General features: G+C 52.9%; 1 protein-coding gene across 4 annotated transcripts; it reads left to right on the top strand.

The window, feature by feature from the left end:
• Window positions 1–157: 157 nt before the first annotated feature.
• Window positions 158–20,272, top strand: GGT7 (gamma-glutamyltransferase 7). Of its 4 annotated transcripts, none has more exons than XM_075768751.1 (17): window positions 194–381; window positions 2,196–2,662; window positions 2,832–3,086; window positions 3,196–3,422; window positions 4,843–4,994; window positions 5,937–6,051; window positions 7,080–7,147; window positions 7,812–7,885; window positions 8,333–8,526; window positions 10,795–10,882; window positions 11,537–11,664; window positions 13,745–13,833; window positions 14,561–14,713; window positions 15,210–15,327; window positions 16,052–16,189; window positions 17,171–17,270; window positions 18,799–20,272. In XM_075768751.1, the coding sequence occupies exons 4-17, from the start codon at window positions 3,255–3,257 to the stop codon at window positions 18,960–18,962; spliced, it is 1,749 nt and encodes a 582-aa protein (XP_075624866.1). In that variant the 5' UTR covers window positions 194–381; window positions 2,196–2,662; window positions 2,832–3,086; window positions 3,196–3,254; the 3' UTR covers window positions 18,963–20,272. The 4 variants fall into 4 exon arrangements, with proteins under 4 accessions (XP_075624862.1, XP_075624866.1, XP_075624863.1 ...); XM_075768748.1 differs by having other exon boundaries at window positions 197–381; window positions 2,832–2,955; XM_075768750.1 differs by lacking the exon at window positions 2,196–2,662 and having other exon boundaries at window positions 197–381; window positions 2,832–2,955.

Raw genomic sequence — 20,272 nt, 5'->3', positions numbered from 1 at the left:
GAGAGGGAGCCCAGGGCCGCGCAGCCGGGCTGGCTTCAGCCTCCTGCCTGTGCTGGGGCCTCGGCCCTCTACGGCCCCGGCCTTGAGCGCCCGCCACCATCCGCTCCCCTCAGGGCCCCGCCGCGGGGAGGAGCCGCGGGGCCGCCCCGGCGGGCCCGGCCCGGCCCGGCCCGGCCCCTTCCGGCGGCTCGGCGGCGGCGATGGCGGTGCCGGCGGAGGCGGGGGGAGGCCGGCAGCGGGCCCTGGCCGCCGGCTCGCCCGTGGACTACATGAGCATCACCAGCTTTCCCCGGCTGCCCGAGGAGGAGGCGGGCGGCGCGGCCGAGGGCGGCCTCCGCGCCCGGAAGGAGGAGGACGCGTTCCTGGGCGAGCAGGACACGGGTGAGGGGCGGCGGCCGAGCCCGCCCGCGGCCCCGCATGCCCCCGGTCCCCCTCGGGCCCCCGCTCCGCCCGCGGCTCCGAGCCCGCCCCTGCCCCAGCAGGCCGGGCCCAGGGGTCCCCTCAAACCGCGGCCCCCGCTCGCCCTCCAGCTCGCCCTGCCGCGGCCGGGCCGAGGGGCTCCCTCTCCCTGGCCCCACGCAGGGAGCAGGGACTCGCCGGGCTCCCACGTCCGCGTGTTCCCCGGCCCCTTCGTTTCCCTTGCGGGCACGGAAGGTAGCCAGGGCTCCCGGGGGCTGGCACGGAGCTAGCGCTCTCCTGCCGGGTGCACGGCTCTAATAAAGTCAGGCGGTCCTTCGATCCTTGAGAAAACCCTTTGCTCGTTTTTGATTGATTGCTTCCTTCTCAATAGTTCAGAGAAACGGTTTTTTTCTCCCCCATGTCATATTTCCCCAAACAACGTGTCTCTTCAGCCCCGGGGCTGCTCCATGGCCCGCAGGCAGGTCTCTGCCCCATCCACCCCAAAACCCCGGGGCCCACGTTTGAGCAGGCCCCTCATCCTCTGCCCTGTCCCGCTGTGACAGCCGGGTGAAGTTCCCAGTGCCTGTTCTCATATCGTCCTGCGCTGTCGGGGCGAAGCCGCCGTGTGCAGGTTGGCAGGAGCAGCTCTTCCCAAAGCACGAGGCCTCTCACCTAGTGTGCGGCGCACGAGCGGTGTGGTGTGGTTTTGGCTGTGCTGGCACCCTGCCAGGCACGGGGGGCTGGGTCTGCTCTGGTCCCCGTGTGCTTGGGGTGGCTGGAGGAGCTGCTGCTCCGCTGCCACACGGAAGCTCGTCCAACACTGCGTGCGTGTTGCAAAAGCCGGCTGTGCTTCGTGCCTCATTATCTGCCAGACCGGCAGGAAGGGAACCTAAACCTTTGGTTTCTACTGCCCAGAAGATCTCACTGGGAGGAGGAAGCCCTTGTTGCGCTCTCGGTGCTGGGGACAGACCCCCCAAAGACTAGACAGTCCCACGTTGCAGCGCCTGCCAGAGCTGTGAGCGGCTCTGGTCTGTGCTGTCCCCTCTGCAGCGGCTCCAGAGCTGAGGTGGCCCTGGTTCCCCAAAGCACTGCTTCCCCCATGATGCCACGTCTCCTTCACGGCCCCCACAGAGGCCGAGTAGGGTTTGGTGGCTTCTCTCAAGTGTGAGCATTGGTGGTGGGATGGGCACCAGTGTCTTGGCCTCATGGGCTGCTCCTTGCCCTCTTGCGCTCCCAACTGACTCCTTCCAGCCGCTCCCATCCCCAAACCACGGCCCCACTGTCCCCACACAGCACTGGCCATTGCGGAGACTAAGTGACTTGCCCAAGGCCATGTGGGATGTCTGTGGCAGAGAATAGAGGGACTTCTGCGTGGGAGGCAGAGGCCACGTGAGAGGCCGGTGTGTGCTCAGAGGCGCAGGCTAGGAAAGCTGAGCCTTTCCCAGTCATGCTCTTAAATCACTGCAGCATGAATGAGATTAAATTCACCCTAAGGGGATTCCCTGGCTGCAGGGGGTTTACTCCTGGTTGCAGCATTGCTGAAATTAAAGCTAATTTCCCCCCTGGCCGCAGGAGAGCTGCACCCAGGAGGTCTTTTTAATGTGGCAAGGACAGGGCTGGCAGTCCCCAGGGAGATGGTGCCTGCCGGAGCAGACGGAGGCGGGTGATGCGGGATGTGGGGTTTTCTGCTCGCTCCCTTCTCCCTTACCCCAAACCTTGGGAAACCTCCCCTGTGTGGAGGGACAAGCTGCTTTTCCATTATTTTCCATTCGGTGCTCCTCTTCTTCCCACCACAGATGCGCGGGGCACTGCAGCCCCCGCTGGCTTGTGGCAGCCCCTGAAAAAATTCCTCGAGGAGCTCTGGATGATGCCCTGAGCCACTTGGTCCTGTTCGGTGCCCGGCAGGGACGGGCATGTCCCCACGGCTGCACCAGCAGCTCCGTGTGCCCGGCAGTGCCCGTGCACAAGCAGGGCACACTCAGCCAGCGTGCTCCCCACCGCACAGGCAGCAGCAGACGCAAGCAGAGATTCGAGGCATCTTTCAGAGCAAAAGAGAGACTTTTTCATCCTGCTGAGCATTGTTTGCCGTCGGGCGGGTGCTCAGCAAAACCCTGCCCCGTTGCATTTGCCGTCTTGGAGCTGGGTGTTTGGCGAGCGGCTTGATTTCACAGTGGGCCTCATCAGCCGGAGGAAGCAAGAAATTAAAGCAGAACCTTTCCTGCCATCAGAGCGGGTGGATGCCCCAAGGCCTTCCGGTTTGCAGGTTTGCTCCTCTCTGCCCTCACTTTGCGGTGCTTCTTTAGAGGTATTTCCTGTGTCCAGGCCACACGTTTTGCTTCACTTCTGTTTTGCTCAGATGCTTTAGCTCAAGCATAGCTCCCAATAAGGCTGCTGGATTTTTTTTCTTAATATCTTAATTTCCTCTTCTTCAGTCCTGCTGCATTTCAGAGACCTGTTTGCAAGTCAGTGCTGTGTTAAGAACCCCTCCAAACGGAGCAGTAACTGTGGGCCCATCACTGAAGACTGATGAATGGACTGAAATGGAGCAATATTCAGGTTTTTCTGCCCCTCTTAATCTCCAGAGAAGTCAGTTTGGAATAACTAGAGCTAAAGGAAGGGATCTGTAAAATGACCTAAAGCAGCATCTGAGCCAGAAAGTCTCTTGAGAGCTGGGATCAATAGGGAAGGTAATAGCCTTGCTGGAAGGGGCATGGTGTAACGTAATTAGCGCTGGGTAAACACTGCAATAAGAGCCCCGTGTTGCTCAATAACTAACACTTGTTTTCTCCCACAAAGACCCGGACTCCTTCCTGAAGTCTGCGCGTCTCCAGCGCCTGCCCTCATCCTCATCCGAGATGGGAAGCCAGGACGTGTCCCCTCTCCAGGAGACCAGTAAGGACCCTTTTTCTGGAGACTGCAGCTGCCGGCAGGATGGGCTGACTGTCATCATCACTGCCTGCCTGACCTTTGCCACGGGCGTCACGGTGGCCCTGATCATGCAGATCTATTTTGGGGACCCTCAGGTAAGACGGATTTGCAGTCGGGCTTCGGCTCTGAAAATAGGAGAAGCTCCCTAACTTTCCTCTTTGCCAGCAGTTTAGCAGGGTGAGTGCTGGTGAACCCCAGCCAGCGTCGGTGAGACTGTGGGTGCTGAGTCTCTCTCTGCAATTCCACCCCAAATGCTCTTGGAAGCTTCTTCCTGCAGCTGGGGGTTGTGCTCAGAGCTGGACTCTTGGCACCTGCCCCATGGCCGGGGCGCAGGTGACTGTGCCTGGCAGGTTTGGGGGTGCTGCTGGGGGAAAAGGGGCAGCCCCACTGCTGTGCCTCCAGCTGTGGTTTGAGCCAGATGTGAATGCTCTCAGCACGCAATCCTTAGTTAAGCAGTAGGCATCTTTCATACATCTCCACTTGGAGAGAGTTTTATGGATCTGTATGCCCAGGCTCACCTCTGGAAGGATCCATCCAGGGTCAAGCAGGGGAATAGCTGAAAACAGAGCTGAACCTCCTGATAATCTGTCCTACAGACCAGTGCTAAATGCAAAGTAAAGGCAGCATGGCCATGGGGTCATACCTTCCTGCAGAACATCTCCTGCCAAGTACTGCAGCCTGAGAAGGGCCGAGGGGCAGCCAGTCGTCACCATCATCTTCTCCATAGGCTGCCCAGCAGGGCAGAGCTGCCTGCAAGTCCACGTGAAAGAGATTTGCCTTTTTTTTTTTTTTTTTCCCCTTAATTTATTGCTCTCTCACTGGCATGCAAAACGCAGCCGTTGGGAGTGGAGCGGCTTGGCCCCGCGGCTGTGTGGGGTGCAGCACCGGAGGGAGGCTGTGCAACGCAGCCCCTATCGCGGCACTGCTGGAAGGGCCAGTCCTGCCCGCCAGCCTGCCCTGGCCCTTCTGCCTTCGCACTTCTCGAGGCCTCTCTGGCTCATGCTGAGATGCTGCAGTTTGTACCATGGGGTTAAAATGCATCTTTAAAAACTTCCTGTGACCACCTTAGCACTGGCACCAGCACCAGGGAAGGATGAGAACAAGCTGCAGTGCTGGGGGACACGCTGCATTCTTTGCAAGTGTATTCCCATTTCCAGTGACGGTGTTGCTGCAGTGCGGTGGCAGCACGCCGTCACCCGTTGCTCTTAAAGATTAGTCCGACCCTCTTCTGGGATTGTGGAGGACAGGGCGAGACGTGGCCCACCAGCTGAGCATGTGTACTGTTGCAGGCTGGCTGAGCTGATGGCCACGGCTACATGCAGAGCGGCCACAGCTGCCCTGGTGCAGGGACGTGCCGTGGGACGTGTTACTCCCACGGGCATTTGGAGGCACCTGAAAATGCAGATCAGCCACAACCTTGGCGCTGGCCTCAGGCTTCAGGTCCCACAGAGCTGGGCGAAGACCTGGGCAGCCCCACACCCCTCCTCAGGCACTACCGCTCTCCTCTTCCGGCAGATCTTCCACCGTGGTGCCGTGGTCACGGACGCTGCCCGCTGCACGGCGCTGGGCATAGAGGTGCTCAACAAGCAGGGCTCCTCGGTAGACGCAGCCATCGCCTCGGCCCTCTGCGCAGGAATTGTCAACCCCCACACATCGGGGATTGGTGGGTAAGTGTTGGTCGCTCACCCCTGTGCTGTCGTCTGTGGTTGTCCTCCAGCTGGTGGTTTCCCCACCACCTGAGACGTGCCTTCATGGTAGTCTGAGTCCCAGCACATGGTACCGGGTCTCTGACATCAGGCAGTGGACGTGTCCACGTCTGCGCAGGGACGCGCACCCTTTCTGTGCACCGAGTTGACAGTGAGGGACAGAGGTCCCCAGGGACAGAGAAGCTGCCCGGGAAAGTCCAAGCCTGGGGCTCGGGAGGGTTGAAAAAGTGACCACAGGCTGCTGAGCCTGTCTGCGAGTGTGCCAGGAGCTTGCAGCTCCCTGGGCTCAGTCCCAGTGCTTTCAGAGACCGAGTGCTTTCCTCCATGAGCTCTGCTCCTGCTGCCACAGGAGGCTGAGGTCCGGGCAGTAGCCAGGGTAGGCATGGCGGTGACGGGTGGCCTCCCAGCCTCATCCCTGGGGTGGCATCCACGTGAGCCTGCTGCTCTCGGCTCTGCAGGAGGTCTGGGGAGCGTTGCATAAACCACCGCCACCCGATAGCTTCTCTGGGCTGCGCCACGGGTTGCTGTTGTAAGCAAAAAACGTGTTTTGTTGCAAAACTGCTCGGATTAGAAAGAAAATCCCAGATAGTCCCAGCCTGGCAGTGGAACAGAGCCAGTGTCCCTCTGGCCAGGCTGGCGGGGACTGGTCCTGCCTCACTGCAGGCTCAGCACAGGGGCTGCCCGTGTCCCACAGGCTCCGTTGTCCTGCACTGCTCTCAGGGGAAGGGCAGCAGTGTTTCCCTGCCCTGCTGGCCAGCCCTGAGGCTGTGACCTGCTACGATGGCCCCATCACGCTGGGACTGACCCCGGCCCCAGTGGCACCCTCGCTCTTCACTTTGGCTTTACGGCAGCGGCTGTTGCAGGGACGGCTGGTACCATGCTGTGGCGCCTGTCTCGCTGCAGGGGTGGGGTGATGCTGGTCCACGAGATCCGGAAGAACAGGAGCTGGGTGATCGACTTCCGCGAGGTGGCTCCCCTGGGCATCCCACTGGAGGAGGACCTGCAGAAGGACACCAAGGTGAGGACCAGTGTCCCACGGCCACCCCCTCCAAGGCTTCAGCTCTCCTCTCCCCACAACTCTCGGGCCGAGGAAGAGATGCCTGGGGAAGCGACAGAAGGCCTCTCCCACCATGGACGATCCTGGGCCCTACAGACATGGGGAGTCCAGGGAAAACGCTTCTTTGGCAGCCCCAAAACACCTGGAACCTGCAGGGCATGGGCAGTAAAGAGGCATGGCCCTCCAGCGGTGAGAAGCCAGAAGAACAAGAGTCCCAGGGAGGAGCACACTCCTGTGTCATTCTGCTGATTTATTTCTCCTGACAAAACTGAGTTGAGACCAGGATTGAATTTCATAGACTCAGCCCCAGACTGGTTTGGGTTGGGAGGGACCTCACAGCCATGGGCAGGGACACCCTCCACTAGCCCAGGTTGCCCAAAGCCCCATCCAACCTGGCCTTGAACACTGCCAGGGAGCCAGGGGCAGCCACAGCTTCTCTGGGCAACCTCTGCCAGGGCCTCAGCACCCTCACGGGGAAGAATTTCTGCCTCACATCCCATCTCCATCTCCCCTCCTGCAGCTTCAGGCCATTCCCCTTGGCCTGTCACTCCCTGCCCTTGTCACCAGTCCCTCTCCAGCTTTCCTGGAGCCCCTGCAGGGACTGGAAGGGGCTCTAAGGTCTCCCCGCAGCCTTCTCTTCTCCAGGCTGAACAACCCCAACTCTCCCAGCCTGTCTCCATAGCAGAGGTGCTCCAGCCCTCTGACCATCTCCGTGGCCTCCTCTGGACTCGCTCCAACAGCTCCGTGTCCTTCTTGTACTATTTCAAAGTATTCAAAGTATTTCAAGTACTCTTGAAATTGCCTCTTTCCTTCTAAAAACTTTTATTCCCTAATTTAGCATGTTACAGACCTCTTCCCCCTCCTAAAGAGCATGCAGGCACTTCCCGTGTGAACATGATGTGCGTCTCCTTGACTTGCAATTGGGGACCATGTCCCGTGTCCTCCTAGGAAGGAGACTACTACTCCTTTTTGTTCTTCCTATTTTACAGCCAGGTCTGCTCGTGGGGGTGCCAGGCATGATACAAGGAATGCAGCAGGCGCACCAGTTACACGGGAGGTAAGACACAGCTGGCGCAGGCGGGCTGTCCTGGTGCTGCACAGGCTCTGCCCTGGGCTCCTCATGGGGGAGCTGGGAGCACGCAAGCCCTGGCCATCAGACCACCAGCCAAATCCATTAACCATGGGGTGCTTGGAGGCTTGTGTTGAAAAATATGTTCATTTTTTGGTACTTCATTTAACAAAGAATTCAGCTTATTCAGGTTTTCTGGAAAGCAAAATTTTGATTAACTAGACGGATGATAAATGTTCTCTTAGAAATAGGTGCATAATGTTCTCATGCACATCTGAATATTTTCATTTTCTCTTTAGCTGGACCCTGAGAAGGGTGGCTATCCTTGATGCCCTGTTGGGACAGGGAGGGAGGGATCTGAATGATTTGTTCAGGGATGGGTCCTGGCTTGAGATTTTGCTCCAGGGAAGCCCCTTCCCTTGTCCTGCACTGCCATTCCTCTCTGGTGCACATCGTGGAGCACTGAGGTGACCCTGTTAAAGAGAAACAACCCGCTGAAAGCTCAGTGCTCCTTTTGACCACCGCTGACCCCACAGCCTGGTCTTTCAGGAGCCCTCTGACCGCAGAGCCGAGCCCTGCGCTTGCTCCACACCACCCTGCCCTGCTGCACCCCTCCAAGGCACGTTTCTCCTTGTCCTTTCTCCTTTGGTAGACTCCCGTGGTCCGAGCTGCTGGGCCTTGTGGCCGGTGTCGCCCAGGATGGGTTTAACGTCACACACGATTTGGGTGAGTACTCAACAGGGAGCTGAGGGTGGCTGCTCAGCACGGAGACGCGCGCTGGTCGCTGCGCTGGGGTGCGAGGCAGCCGAGGGTGCGGGTGGTTATAATGGGAAATTAAGGCTCTTTGGACCTGGAGAGGGATGGCGGTGGGAGCTGAACCACAGTGTGCAAGAGGAGAGTGTGGTGGAGCAAAACCAGAGTCTTTTCCAGGGCTGGTCAGGGACAGGTCAGAGCAGCCCATGTGGCGTGGCCACCCAGGGCCAGCCAGGGAGGGGTGCTGGGGTTTCCTTGGGTGTCCTCTCCAGCTCTAACGGGTGCATGGTCCAGCCTCCCTCTAGTTCTGAAAGAGAAGAGGCAGCAGCCCATCTCCAACATCCCCATCAGGCGCACAGGGTCCCCTGCGCGTTCCTCCACCCTGGCTTTTCTGTACGTCCTTTACCTTCTCGCCCGCAGCCAAAGCCATAAGTGAACTGAAGGACCTGAACTACTCTGACAAATTTCGGGAGATCTTCCTGCCGGACGGCCAGCCCTTGCTGCCTGGCATGTTCGTCAGGCGCCTGGACCTCGCAGCCGTCCTGGAGCTGGTGGGGGCAGAAGGAGTGTCAGCTTTCTACAGCGGAAACTTGACCCAGGAGATAATCTCCGAGGTGAGCCATGTCTGTCCCTGTCTCTGCCCCAGACCGCACTGCATGCCTGGGGGTGCCACCTGCCATGTCACCTGCTTAAGGTGATAACCTGGAGATAAGCCATAGCCAAGTGTCAGCAGAAGATGGGGACAAATGTGTGGAGCCTCCTTTTGCTTTCCTGTCCCTGCCTCTGCAGTGCTGTAGGTGACACACAGGTGACTTGACAGCCTACGGAAGGGAAACCTCCATTTTTTCTATAGCCAGGACAGACTAGTTTTTTGAAGAAAAAAAAAAATTTCAAGCCCCACTCTGGGCTGTGCTAGTATTAGTGACAACCCCTTTTTCCCCATAACAAGAGGTGCCCCACTGTTGAGAAGCAAATTTTTGTTGTTAATGGGACTGTAAGACACAGACTCCAGGAAGATGGTTTAAAAATAAAACGGTGAGCCTTGTGAGCAGAGGATCAGATGGGCTTGGTCTCACTTAGGGTTGCCCTAGTTTAACTCCTGTTGTTAGAGGTGCTTTGGAAAAAATAGCAACAGCAAAAAGTAATAATTCTGGTAAAAAATCCTAACAGCTCTTGCATCTATGTGGCTGCAGTCAGGGTGGTTGGTGGCACCATTTTTCTCTACCACTGTGGTTCAAGTGATGCACATTCAACTTGTCGTCAGTAATCTGCAATGGGTTCATTCAGCTCAAGCCTTAGGCATTTGTGAGCTCTGTGGAAATCTCCTCCTATGGCTCACCTGGACCACAGCAGAGGTGGAGAACGAGGAACAGGAAATGTCCCAAGCTTGTGGTGCATCTCCAGGCCTAAACCCTGCTTTATCACTCCGCTCCCCTGACCTGAGGGCTGCCGCAGGGTAGCACAAACTCTCTATGGAGGAGCAAGGCCCAGGGTTGCAACACTAAAGATCCTGGCAAGCTCTGGGATCGAGTGCGCAATTCCAGCTTTGCTTGCAGAGCAGAATAAAGTGTTGGCTTCCCCCAGTGTTTATTGTCCCAGCAAAGGGAGGGCATCGGTGTGGTGAAATCAAGTAAAGCTCTATAACACCCTACCCTTTGTTTCCGTCCGGTGGTGGGAAGGCACAGGAACAAAAAGGTGCTCTCTGGGGAATTTGAGATGGTGTCTGCAGCGTGTGGCTGACCGGGGCTGCTCCCCTGTCTGTGCCGTTGGGCTCCTCCTGCCCCACTCCCCACTGCTTCGCCCAGGCTTTCTGCTGGCCAAGCTGCAGGGACCCAGCTCCTGGCACAGGCACCTGCCTGCTCATGGCAGCGTTGGGTTCAACCTGGCCTGTCCTCTGCTTCGGGAAGGGGGTGGGGGTCCCGAGTAGGGGATACATCTTCTTTTGCAGCTTTGGGGTGGTTTGACATGCTGCCCCCCTCAACATGCCCTGCATTAGCTTTCCTGCTCCAGTGATTCATCCATTTCTGCCAGAGAAGGAGTTCTCTTGCCAACTTAGCTGGCTAGTTTAGAAACCAGAGCACACAGCGGTTATGTGTTCTTGCCCATAGCAGCAACTCACCCCAGCAGAACCTCTCACCAGGTTGCGTGGCTTCTCCTGGGTGGAAGGAAAGAGTTGCCCATGAGCACAGTAGCGCCTGTATGCTGCCTGAGAGTATTGCCCACTTCAGGGGATTTTAAGATCAGCAGAGTGCAGGTACGATTGTCCTGCCTCATCTCCATCATGACTCAACCACAGAAGACCTGCAGTGGAGGGAATTACCCATCTTTATTCACAAAAATTACCAAGCCCAGTAAATTGTACCTCTAGGAGACTTACAGAAAGACCAAGGGTACAGCAGACCCACTATCACCTGAAATAATTAAAAATAGGGTGGGAATTGCATGCTAGAGATTTCTAGTGATGGCGACCTGCTACACTCGGGCTCCTTCTCTCCTGGCTCCATGTCCATCTTTTATCCTGGCAATATTCAAATGCTTCATAACCCTTAACGTACTCACGCTTGCCACCCGGGGAAGAGAAGGCTGCGAGGCAGTGCCAGTCCCCATCCTCACCTGTGGGCAGAATGCCTTCAGAGCACCGTGGGGTGGGTGAGCTTTTGGAGGTGACCTGCAGAGCCTTCCAGTGGTGCTGGGTGGTGAGCCAGGCCAGCAAGGCCATGAAAGCACAGAAATTTCGGGGTATCCTGAGGAACCTGCCTCTTTGCTCAGGAACCTCAACGCTGTTTGATAGTTGTATTGTGTGTCCACCCAGGCCAGCACCAGGAACAACGAAAACTTTGACCTAGCTTTCTCAGGCCGTGCTGCTTTTCTCTCCTGTGCAGGTCCACAACTACGGAGGAGTCTTGGTGGAGGAAGACTTCAGCAATTACAGCGTCACAGTGGAGAATCCCGTCCACACAGTCTATCGAGGTAAACGCCTGACCCATTGCCTTTGAAGGTTTGCTTCATCTGGCAAGAGGCGGTGACGGTATTTAACAAGAGTTGGAGTCGAAGCTGCGCTGAGGCGTCTCAGAAAAGCCCTCCAAGGGAGTTTCCTGCCGTTGCCTGCTGACACTGGTGCATCGTAGGCAGTTCAGGAGGTTTTCACCACTTTGCAGTGGGCCTGGTTTTCCTTGATAGTGACCGATGGTGTTTGGATCGTGTTAGAGTGTAAAGATGCCACACGATCACATATCGATGCAATGTCTAGATGGAAGCTGGACCATAGGCTAGTGCCTACGTTTGAAAACAATTCCCAAAGTTGATCTACAAGGGAGAAAAACTTTGTGCAAAAAAGTTTCTAAAATGTCATTCTTTCCTAGAAATCCCTGTATTTACTCTCCTTATAGCTGTAATGTTGCAAACCCATTTTATCTCCGTTCTTTCATACTGCAGTCCAGAAACCAACCAGTTCCCTTCATCCATCCTAAAGAAAAAGAAAGATACAACAGGAATGTTTTGGAAAATCCTTTTCAAATCGTTATTTCCCTCAAATCTAGAAAGGTTTCCCTGCTAATAGGAAAGTATTATAACTGGAGAGTTTCTGACAAAAGCAGCTTCATTCCTCACTTCTTCCCTTCTCAGGTCATCTTGTTTTCAGTCCCCCACCTCCACATGCAGGTCCTGCACTGATCACAGCCCTGAACATCCTCGAGGGCTTTAACATCACAAGTCAAGTATCCAGGGGGAATATCTTGCACTGGGTGGCAGAGGTAAGAGGAGGTTCGACTTTTGGCTGAATTTCTTGTGCTGCTAGAGAATAATTTATTTATTCCTTGGTTGTACAAAAATATTTGTAGGTAATTCCCAGAGGAGAATGAGTAAATAGACTGCTAAGGTGTAAATCTGAGCTGTGCTGCTGCCTCAGGTAGCTGCAGATGCTGGAGCCTCCTGCTCCGCTGAGCTCTTTCTTGCTTAGGCAGAGCTTTTTCAGCAGAACAAACTGTGGGGTTTGCCCATGTTTTGTACGTGATCAGCTCTTCAGAATGACCCCCAGCAGCTGAGGGTGGTCCCATCTATTCCTCCACCTCTTATGCTCAGGTGGCCCTGGCCATACCAGAGCCCTGCTGGGGCACGGCAAGGAGAGTCAGCAATGGGACGCTGCAAGCACAAACCTGTCCGTGGCGATGACAAGGAAAACTGACCCAACAGTTTATATATTTTTTAAATCTTTACATTTTAGCCTACCTCGTGATTTCAGTGGTCCAGATCATGATTTTTTCCAGTATTTAGGGCTGTCAGCCCTACGAAAACATCGCAGCTTCCCAGGAAGCCCAGCGAGTGCTCCGTTTCCTGCTCTGTAAGCAGAGTTATGTTCTTAGATGCGTAACAGAAACGCAGCTGGGTTTCACGAGTTGGGAATTTTAAGCAAGGATGTAACCACATCCTCGTAGAAGACAGGACAGTGGGTGCTTGGAATTTATTGCCTCTCAGCAAAAATGCAACTGGAGATGTTACACGCTGCTAGGTCTGTGCAGAGGCAGAGGAGATTGACTCACCTAAGTTAGTTTTGAGCTCTCTTCAGGAAGCTCTGGGTGAACCTGTTTGCTCCACGTTTGCACCAGGCCAAGAATTTCACCCGTTGGTTATCATGTCCCAGCTGAGGAACAGCAACCTCCAGATAAAGGGCAGTCACTTCAGAAGATGTGTAACCCTGATTACTTGGTATCACACAGCTGAACACGTGGCTGAGATTCAGTGCTAGGTCAGTACCAGATAGTCCAGCCCTGCGAGAGCCGTGACCAAGATGTCCTTAAGCTGTGCCCGCGGGGTGGACATGGTCTGCTTGTTTCAGAAGTTAATCATGCTCTACACTGTGCATCAGAAGATAGATGATGACACTTCAGGAGAGGTTGTTGATGTGTGGTGCGTATCAAAACAGAAGTCACCTCTAGCTATCTGCCTGCAGGGTAATGTACTGTCTTGAATCTTGAATTAAAATGATTTAATTTTAATTCATTAAATTGACCTGCAAGTGGAAAGACTAGTGCGTTTCTGCTAGGCACAAGCTGGCTTGATCAAAGAGCACATTTCTCCTTGTGGCTGTCCCCTGGCTACGCACTGTAAAACCAGGCCTGGATGAACTCTGTCTTTTGAAAGTATATCTTCCCATTTTCAGTGAACTGGCTTAGGTGGGATTCTGCGTGTATGACAAACCAGATCCCCTCCTCTTTTTACACCATCGTTCCCTTAGACGTGCTGGGACTAATGCCTTCTGTTCCAACACTTTGGATGACTTACAATTAGGAATGTGGGCAGCAGCTGGTGAGCAGAATAGCTCATTTCTGTGCCAGTGGAGCTGCCGTCCAGGGGCAACGGCCAGCCTGGGACCCGCTGTCCCACTGGGACTCAGGGTGATCTCTGCTGTTGTGGTGGCCACTCAGGAATGGAAACAGACAGTTTAAGTGGCATCCCGGTGACCCTGTCTGCCACCAGCAAGGCAGCTGCACCGCTGAGCTGGGCTGAGCCAGCTGCTCAGCTCCTGCCAGGCATGTTCCACCTTGTTCAAACACTGCTGGATGTGCTCGGCTCTCCCAGCACACATTTGCCATGCCAAAATGATGCCCTTTGGTCCCCTGACCCACGTGTGGCAGCCCTTTGCACTGAGATAATCCCAGGACCAGGCTTTTAGAAATTTTTCTTCATAGGCTTTAGCCAATGTGCCAGGAGAGCAGATACCTCTTCCTGTTTGGAGTATCGAAAGTTGTAGTTCCAGAGCCAGCTAAATGTGTTTGTTTGTTTGTTTGTTTGTTTGTTTGTTTCTTTCTTTCTTTCTTTCTGTGTTCAATTTAGACATTAAAAATAGCCCTGAGTCTAGCTAGCAACCTGGGAGACCCATCTGATGACGTGTCCGTCACTCGTGCTGCAGAAGGCATGGTGAGGTAGGTCTGAGGCTGACAGGCACGGTGACAGTTGCAAAGTGTGTGGTTTGTTATCTTTCCTGGATTTGCTCTTTTCAGCCTGAGGTTTTTCTACCTCTTTTCCTGAGGAAAGGTCAGTCCTTGAGTGTCCTCCTTCACTCTTCCACAAGGATCACAGCTGATGCCACGGGGCTCTGGGGGTGGGTCGTGAGATGTCCTCACACAGAGGTTTCCTGGAGCCAGCTTGATCTTGAGGGTTCCTCCCACCTTCTCACCCCTCTCAATGTTCCTTCTCAGCAGGTCAGACAGACGGCCTCCCATCATGACCACACGGGCAGTTGCTGGCTCTCCCTTCCCCACCGTGGGGCTCGGGTGCCTTTGCAGTACCCAGCCGCGCGGGAGAGGCCAGGCCGGGGATTTCAGCCCAGCCTCCCTCCTCCGAGCCAGGTTTAGCCACGGTTGGTGGCCAGAGCTGGGCCTGGCTTGCCCTCCAAGGGGCAGGACTGAATGGTGTTCAGTCCTTGTCCATGGGGGTGAGTTTACCACTGCAGAGAGAGCCTGGGGGGGCAGGCTCAGAGAGACTGAGCTGTTTTGTCTCCTTCCGTCAGGAGCTCCCTGTCCTCGGTGCCAGCCCCCTCAGGGAGACACTGCCAGTAGCTGTGTAGGTGTCCCCTGCAGAGACACCAAGAGATGGTCAGCTTCCTAGGCTCACGGCTTGCTTTCCTCTTTCCCTCCCTCATCACTGAAGTAAATCAGAAGCTAATTCCCTGCGGCAGCTGATTAATGACTCCCAGTCCTTCTCGTCTGATCTCCGCATGCCTCACTTCTCCCTGGAGAGTGGACCTGCTGCTAGCCAGGTTCTTGTCATGGGACCCGACGACTTCATTGTTGCGGTTGTAAGGTAAAGGATTTACTTCTTCGCTCCATAACGTACTCCAAGGGTGGGAGCAAGAAGAAAGCAGGTTCAGCAGGACAGGATGGGACCGGACCTGGAGCAGCTGGGCTGCTCTGTCCCAGTTAGTCCTGCAACAGGAGAAATGGGGATGACGGGGTGGAGATGTGTGAGCTGGTGCTGCCCTGCCCTGAGCAATCCTACAGCCCTCTCGCAGTGAAACATGTCTGGGTTGGCCTGAATCTGCTCCGTGGAGAAGAGGTGATGGCCAAATTTGAGGTCTGATGGGGTTATGGAGACATCCATCACCTGGAGGGGAATCCTTAAACTGCTATCGCCCACATGGTTCCTGCTCCTAAGTACATGGAGACTTTCACTCCTCCCATGTAACCAGCCCTAAAGAGCTACCAAAGAGTCTCTATCAAGTCAGTTGAAGCCCTGAAAGCCTCAAGACATACAATAATCTCTGGGAGGACTTTTATGAGATTTCTTCGTTTCTTTTCAGTTCTTTGAATCGTCCCTTTGGCAGTGGAATAATAACACCCTCTGGAATCCTCCTGAACAGCCAGATGTTGGACTTTTCTTGGCAAAATAAAACAACGAACCAGTCTGTTCCCAGGCCGGTAATGACTGACATGACAAATTCTTTATTTGAGCTGTCTGAACCGTTTTTTTCAGTGTTATTCTCATCTCCACAACAGGGAGGCTATTTAATACCTTATTAATAACTGAGAGACAGCAGTCTGTAGAAAGCTCCTGTTTTTTCATTATATGAGCCACTGAAACAGAGTAAACAGGTGGCTTTGTGTGTATCAGTTATCGTTATAATGCAGTTTTAGAAATGACGCTGCACATCTCAGCTACTTATTTTCCCTGCAGTCCAGATGCACTTTAAGTGACTGCCCTTTTCCGTGAATTAAGGATTTGAATTAAGGACTCTCTTCATGAATTGCTGCTCTGCAGGTTTAAAAGTAACAGCAGAAAAAAAATCTTCAGGTCTTGGAAAGAAACAACTACAGACCAGTACTGGTGGCCTCCAGTGCTGCCTTGTTGTTTCTTCTCGCCATGTATTGTAGAACCATCCCACTTTGCTGGGTTGGTACTTTAGAAGTGGGCAAATGGCTCCATTTACCTTCTGTAAGAGAGCCACGGCGTGAAACGGGATGGATCCTCTTAACATCAGAGAGCGTTATCACAGCAGTGAGGATGTCAGCCTTGTAAAACTGCACAAGCGCAATTGCTGGCTCAAGCATAAAGAGTTAAGAAGTTAACCTGCGCAACTCGAGCACCAGCAAAGCCTTAGTTGGCTTGTTGAAATTTTTTGGTGTGTCTTTTCTTCAACTGCAGGAAAATCTCATTCAGCCTCGGAAACGGCCCTTGTCTTTCCTGTTGCCCACCATCGTGAGACCATCCGAGGGGATGTGTGGGACGTACCTGTGTCTGGGAGCCAACCACGGGGACAAAGCCTTGAGCAGCATCGTTCAGGTCAGTGAACAGCACCCACCCTTCTCGGAGCAGCTGTTGAGCTCAACACCGAGTAGGGTCCCCTCCTGCAGCACCAACATTCCCTTCCTAATGTCCCAGGCTGTGCTGAAACTGGTGGCTGCAGCATCACCAGCTCAGTCTTTGATTTCCACACATTTGGTTTTTCAAATCTCTGAGAGCTACTAGTTTACTTCTTTTGCACCTTTCCTGCTGGCACCGCTCGTAATTGTAGAGGAGAAGCATCTTGGCAAAATCTATAATGGTTTTGTGGCATTCTAATACCTGTTCAAAGCTCATCTTAAGGATCATTAGTCAAAAAAAAAAAGAAGCATTTTGTATTCAGAGAATTGCAGGAGACTGGCAGCCCTTTAGCCCTTTTCCTGATGAAAAGCTCCTTTTAATGCATTCCTGACTGAATTCCTCCTGCTCAGCAATTGCTATAAATTGGGCAGCTCCTCCTAATTTATGATTTCTAATGAGGTGAAGTACTTGCCAATAGCTTGATTGCGTGCGCAACAGCAATGGGTTGCTAAAAAGAAAGGCACAACAGGAATGACTCCCATTTTCCTTACCTTTTGGAAGCATTATTCAGAGCAAAACTGAAGCTAACCATTGCTTCCTAACACTTTTTTTGAGAAGTCGTGTGCTGAACTCACGGCTGTAGCAAACACATATTTGGAGATTACATCATGTTCCAGACACACGGCTCTCCTAATTTAGCAGGAACTTTGTGACAAAAAGCCCATGCAATCCTGAAAAGGTACCGCTTTTCCACCAACAATATACAGGCTGTATTTCAAGGACCTCTTCGTATGTGCAAAACCCTGCATTGGTTCATGCAGTTTGGTAAATGGTTCAAAATCTTCTTTGCTGCATCTGCAGGTGTTGGAACCACCAAATAGAGGGATGCTCTGGAAGTTGGCTTCTCCTATTCTCATTGCTTTTTTTAATTATTAGTAAGGATATTTTATTCTCTTGCAGGTTTTGGTAAATGTTTTGACATTTAACAAGAATCTGAGTGAAAGTTTGTCACTTGGTCGACTTCACCCACAGCTTCAGTCCAACACCTTGCAGGTTGACAGTGAGTACGAACCCTGGGTGTGGTGCAGCCTACAAATCTAGCGTGTTTAGAAAAGGAGCTGGATTTTCTTAGCATGCTGCCGTGGAAAGTGTGACAGCCCAGCACACAGGTCGCCATTTTCTAGGGTCCAGAGGGTTTGGGGGAAGACAAATAGCAGCAGCCCAGCTTCGCCAAAGCTTGGAGCCCTTGCTGAGCCATGCCCTCTCCCTCTTGTCTTGGGAATGCTCCCTGGCTCCTCCAACAGCACCTCTCAAACTCTTTCAGGTGTTTCTCCCCAACCTCTGTCTTGGGTCACCTCCTGGTCTTAAAACCTTTTGGTAGATCACCAAAATGATGCCATTGAGGGTATCCAAATAAACAAGATTGCAACCACAGCTTCACCCAGACAGGTCCCAAAAGCTAGCAGATCTCCCTGTGCTGTACCACCACTGCCATAAATTATATTCTTTCACTTTCCGGTCCGTGTCCCTTAACCCCGCCAGCTGGGGAGAAGACAAGGATTATGGCAAGGCTTGTAGCTTGACGGTGCTGGAAATGCAGCATCAATGCTGACACTCTGGAGACTGTACAGCCAGCTCTTGTCCTCGTTGTTACGCGTTCCGGTCTGTTTGGTGTTTCTCACAAAGCCCCAGACCTTACCTGAGTGAACCATAAGTGAAATTTGGTTCTCAGTTCTCACAAACTCGCCAAAGTTTCTAGGCCTTCCTATTTCAGAGGAAAATATAAAAATGTCTGTCAAGTGTGACCTGCAGACTTGGAAACTGGAATGTAATTAAAACAAATCCAAAACTTCAACAGGTCCTAATTTGTGGGTTTGGATGTTTGGCATCAACAAGATATATGTTAAGGCACATCTGCAATGTATATAGCTTAAATAACTGTGGGTTTTCTGTGTGCCTGCTTGGTTTGTCCAGCTGCATCCCCAGCTTCGTATCCTCAGGCACTTCCATTCATACAGAAATTACAAAACATCAGATAAACAAAATAAAAGCAGAAGAGCAAACAACCTGAGGTAGATGGCTGGAAGATTAAGAAGTGCGTCGAGGGGAAGTTGGAAGGCTTATCACAAAATTTGTCGCTGGGCAACTTGTTTTACTATAATTTGTTCTGAACTGCCTTGTGTCTTGATTAATAACTGTTAATACTATTATTTGTAACTAAACTCTTAAGAGCAGGCACTGCCTTGTGTACTGTAGGAATAACTACAATAGGTGCCAACACCATATTTTCCCCTTTTTCCAAAGAGGAGGATCTTCTGCATCTTTAAACGATCTTTGGGATCCTCTCCTGTCCCCCAGCACACAGAGCGCTGCCCAGCTCTGAAGAGCCTTTGCTGCTGAGATCTGAAAGCGCTCCTCGGAGCGGTGAGCTCGGTGCTCGGCCGCTTGGCTCGCCCTGGCTGGACACCTCCTGAAGAGGCTGCGGGCAGTTTCCTTCGCACGGCAGATCCCAACAGGGTTAGAACAGAGCTTTGCATCAAAGGCAACAGTGGTTTCAGTTACAAACTCCTCTTTTAAAATCCCTACAGGTGAGTTTCCTGAAGAAGATATTGAATTTCTTGTAGCCAGGGGCCATCAAGTGGATAAAGTCAAAGTGGTCTCTCTAGTTCACGGGGCCAGGAGAACCAACAGTTTCATCATTGGCCTGAAGGACCCCAGGAGCGTGGATGCTGCCGGAGCCACAATCTTGTAGTACCTCCCAGATGACGTGTTCACCGAACAGGGCTTAGCCGAACCTACCCAAGTGACGTGCATGTTCCGAAATGGCCCCTTCTCCCTCCCCAGGGCGGGAGCCCCCCATACACGCTGCTGAGTAGACTTTCTGCATTCCCCACCCAGGATGACACCAGAGCGGTTAGCAGCACCTGCGTACAGCTCTCTGATTTTTATTTTATTTTATTTTAAAATTATTTGAATTGCAAGCAGCTCAGTCCTTGTCACAGGAATGCAGGGAGCACACTTTTCTTTTGGCAGAGTCTTGCTAATAATTTCAGTCTTTTCAAAAGCCCAGTTCTACCCAGCATCTTAATTTTAGTGAGCGGGAACATTAGCAAGGGAAAAAACATCTGCTGACGATACTGTCATCTTCCTCTCCCTGCCTTTCCCAAGTTCCTTCTCTGCCTCTGGTGTAAACAAATAATTAATACAGTAGTGTTTGTAGGTGCCTGTGGCTGGAGTATCGGGGAGTCCTCCATACTCCGTATGGGCCAGCTGGTTTTTAGCAGCGTGCAGCCTCCTGTCTTAGTTCCTTTTCTCACATCGCTACACACCTTGAATTTTGGGAGTAAATATTTTGAATGAAGTCGCCGCACAGACTCCCTGGCAGTCGGCTTTTGTAAACGGAGCACCGGTTTTCAACTCCTAACAACTTGTGGGCGCCCCAATAGTTTTTTTACGGAGGTTCAGCCTTCTCCATGGTGAATTTAAGCTTAGTGGTAGTGGGCTTAATTTTCTTAGATACTTCGTAGCAGTACTCCACAGACTTGTAAAAATCCACAGACCATGGACTGCAAACCACACGGCAAGTGTTTAGGTAGGTTCAGGGCTTTCCTTACACTGCCTTATCTCAGTCCGCTCTGAAAGCCTGAATCGTGTAATCCCTGCAGAGAGGCTTGGGATTTTCTGCTTGCTAAATTCATGCCTCTGCTTCAGCTCCGTATTTTGATACTGGTGGCTCTACTGGAAAAGCTGAAGAGAGTGAGAGAAAAGGTACACAAACCAAACACTACTGAGAGAATTTTCTGTCCGCAGCATGTAGTGCAAAGTACACGAATACTTCTGCATTTCTTGTCTGAATTAGAGTGAAGAAATAATACCACATCTGACAGCTGCACCACTTCATTCAACCCACATTTGGACATTTCCTTCTCTTTTTACTCGCAAGTTAGAGACACCCAGCACTAAAAAATTCTGAAATTTCTGCGGTCTAAAATGTGATGATTTCCTTCATGGTGCAAATGCATCTATGGCCAACTGTACATATTATATATGTATGTCTGCTTA

This window comes from Balearica regulorum, chromosome 16, assembly GCF_011004875.1.
Source record: "Balearica regulorum gibbericeps isolate bBalReg1 chromosome 16, bBalReg1.pri, whole genome shotgun sequence".
NCBI classification, from domain to species: Eukaryota; Metazoa; Chordata; class Aves; order Gruiformes; family Gruidae; genus Balearica; species Balearica regulorum.
Note: the sequence above shows the minus strand (reverse complement) of the source record. Positions and strands in the feature narration are given on the sequence as shown.

Bases quoted from the DNA above. Each gene is read 5' to 3' on its own strand.
- GGT7 (XM_075768747.1), top strand. From the start codon at position 201: ATGGCGGTGCCGGCGGAGGCGGGGGGAGGCCGGCAGCGGGCCCTGGCC. The intron at 382-3,195 runs GTGAGGGGCGGC...TCTCCCACAAAG, and splicing joins CCTGGGCGAGCAGGACACGG to ACCCGGACTCCTTCCTGAAG. The intron at 16,190-17,170 runs GTCAGTGAACAG...ATTCTCTTGCAG, and splicing joins CCTTGAGCAGCATCGTTCAG to GTTTTGGTAAATGTTTTGAC.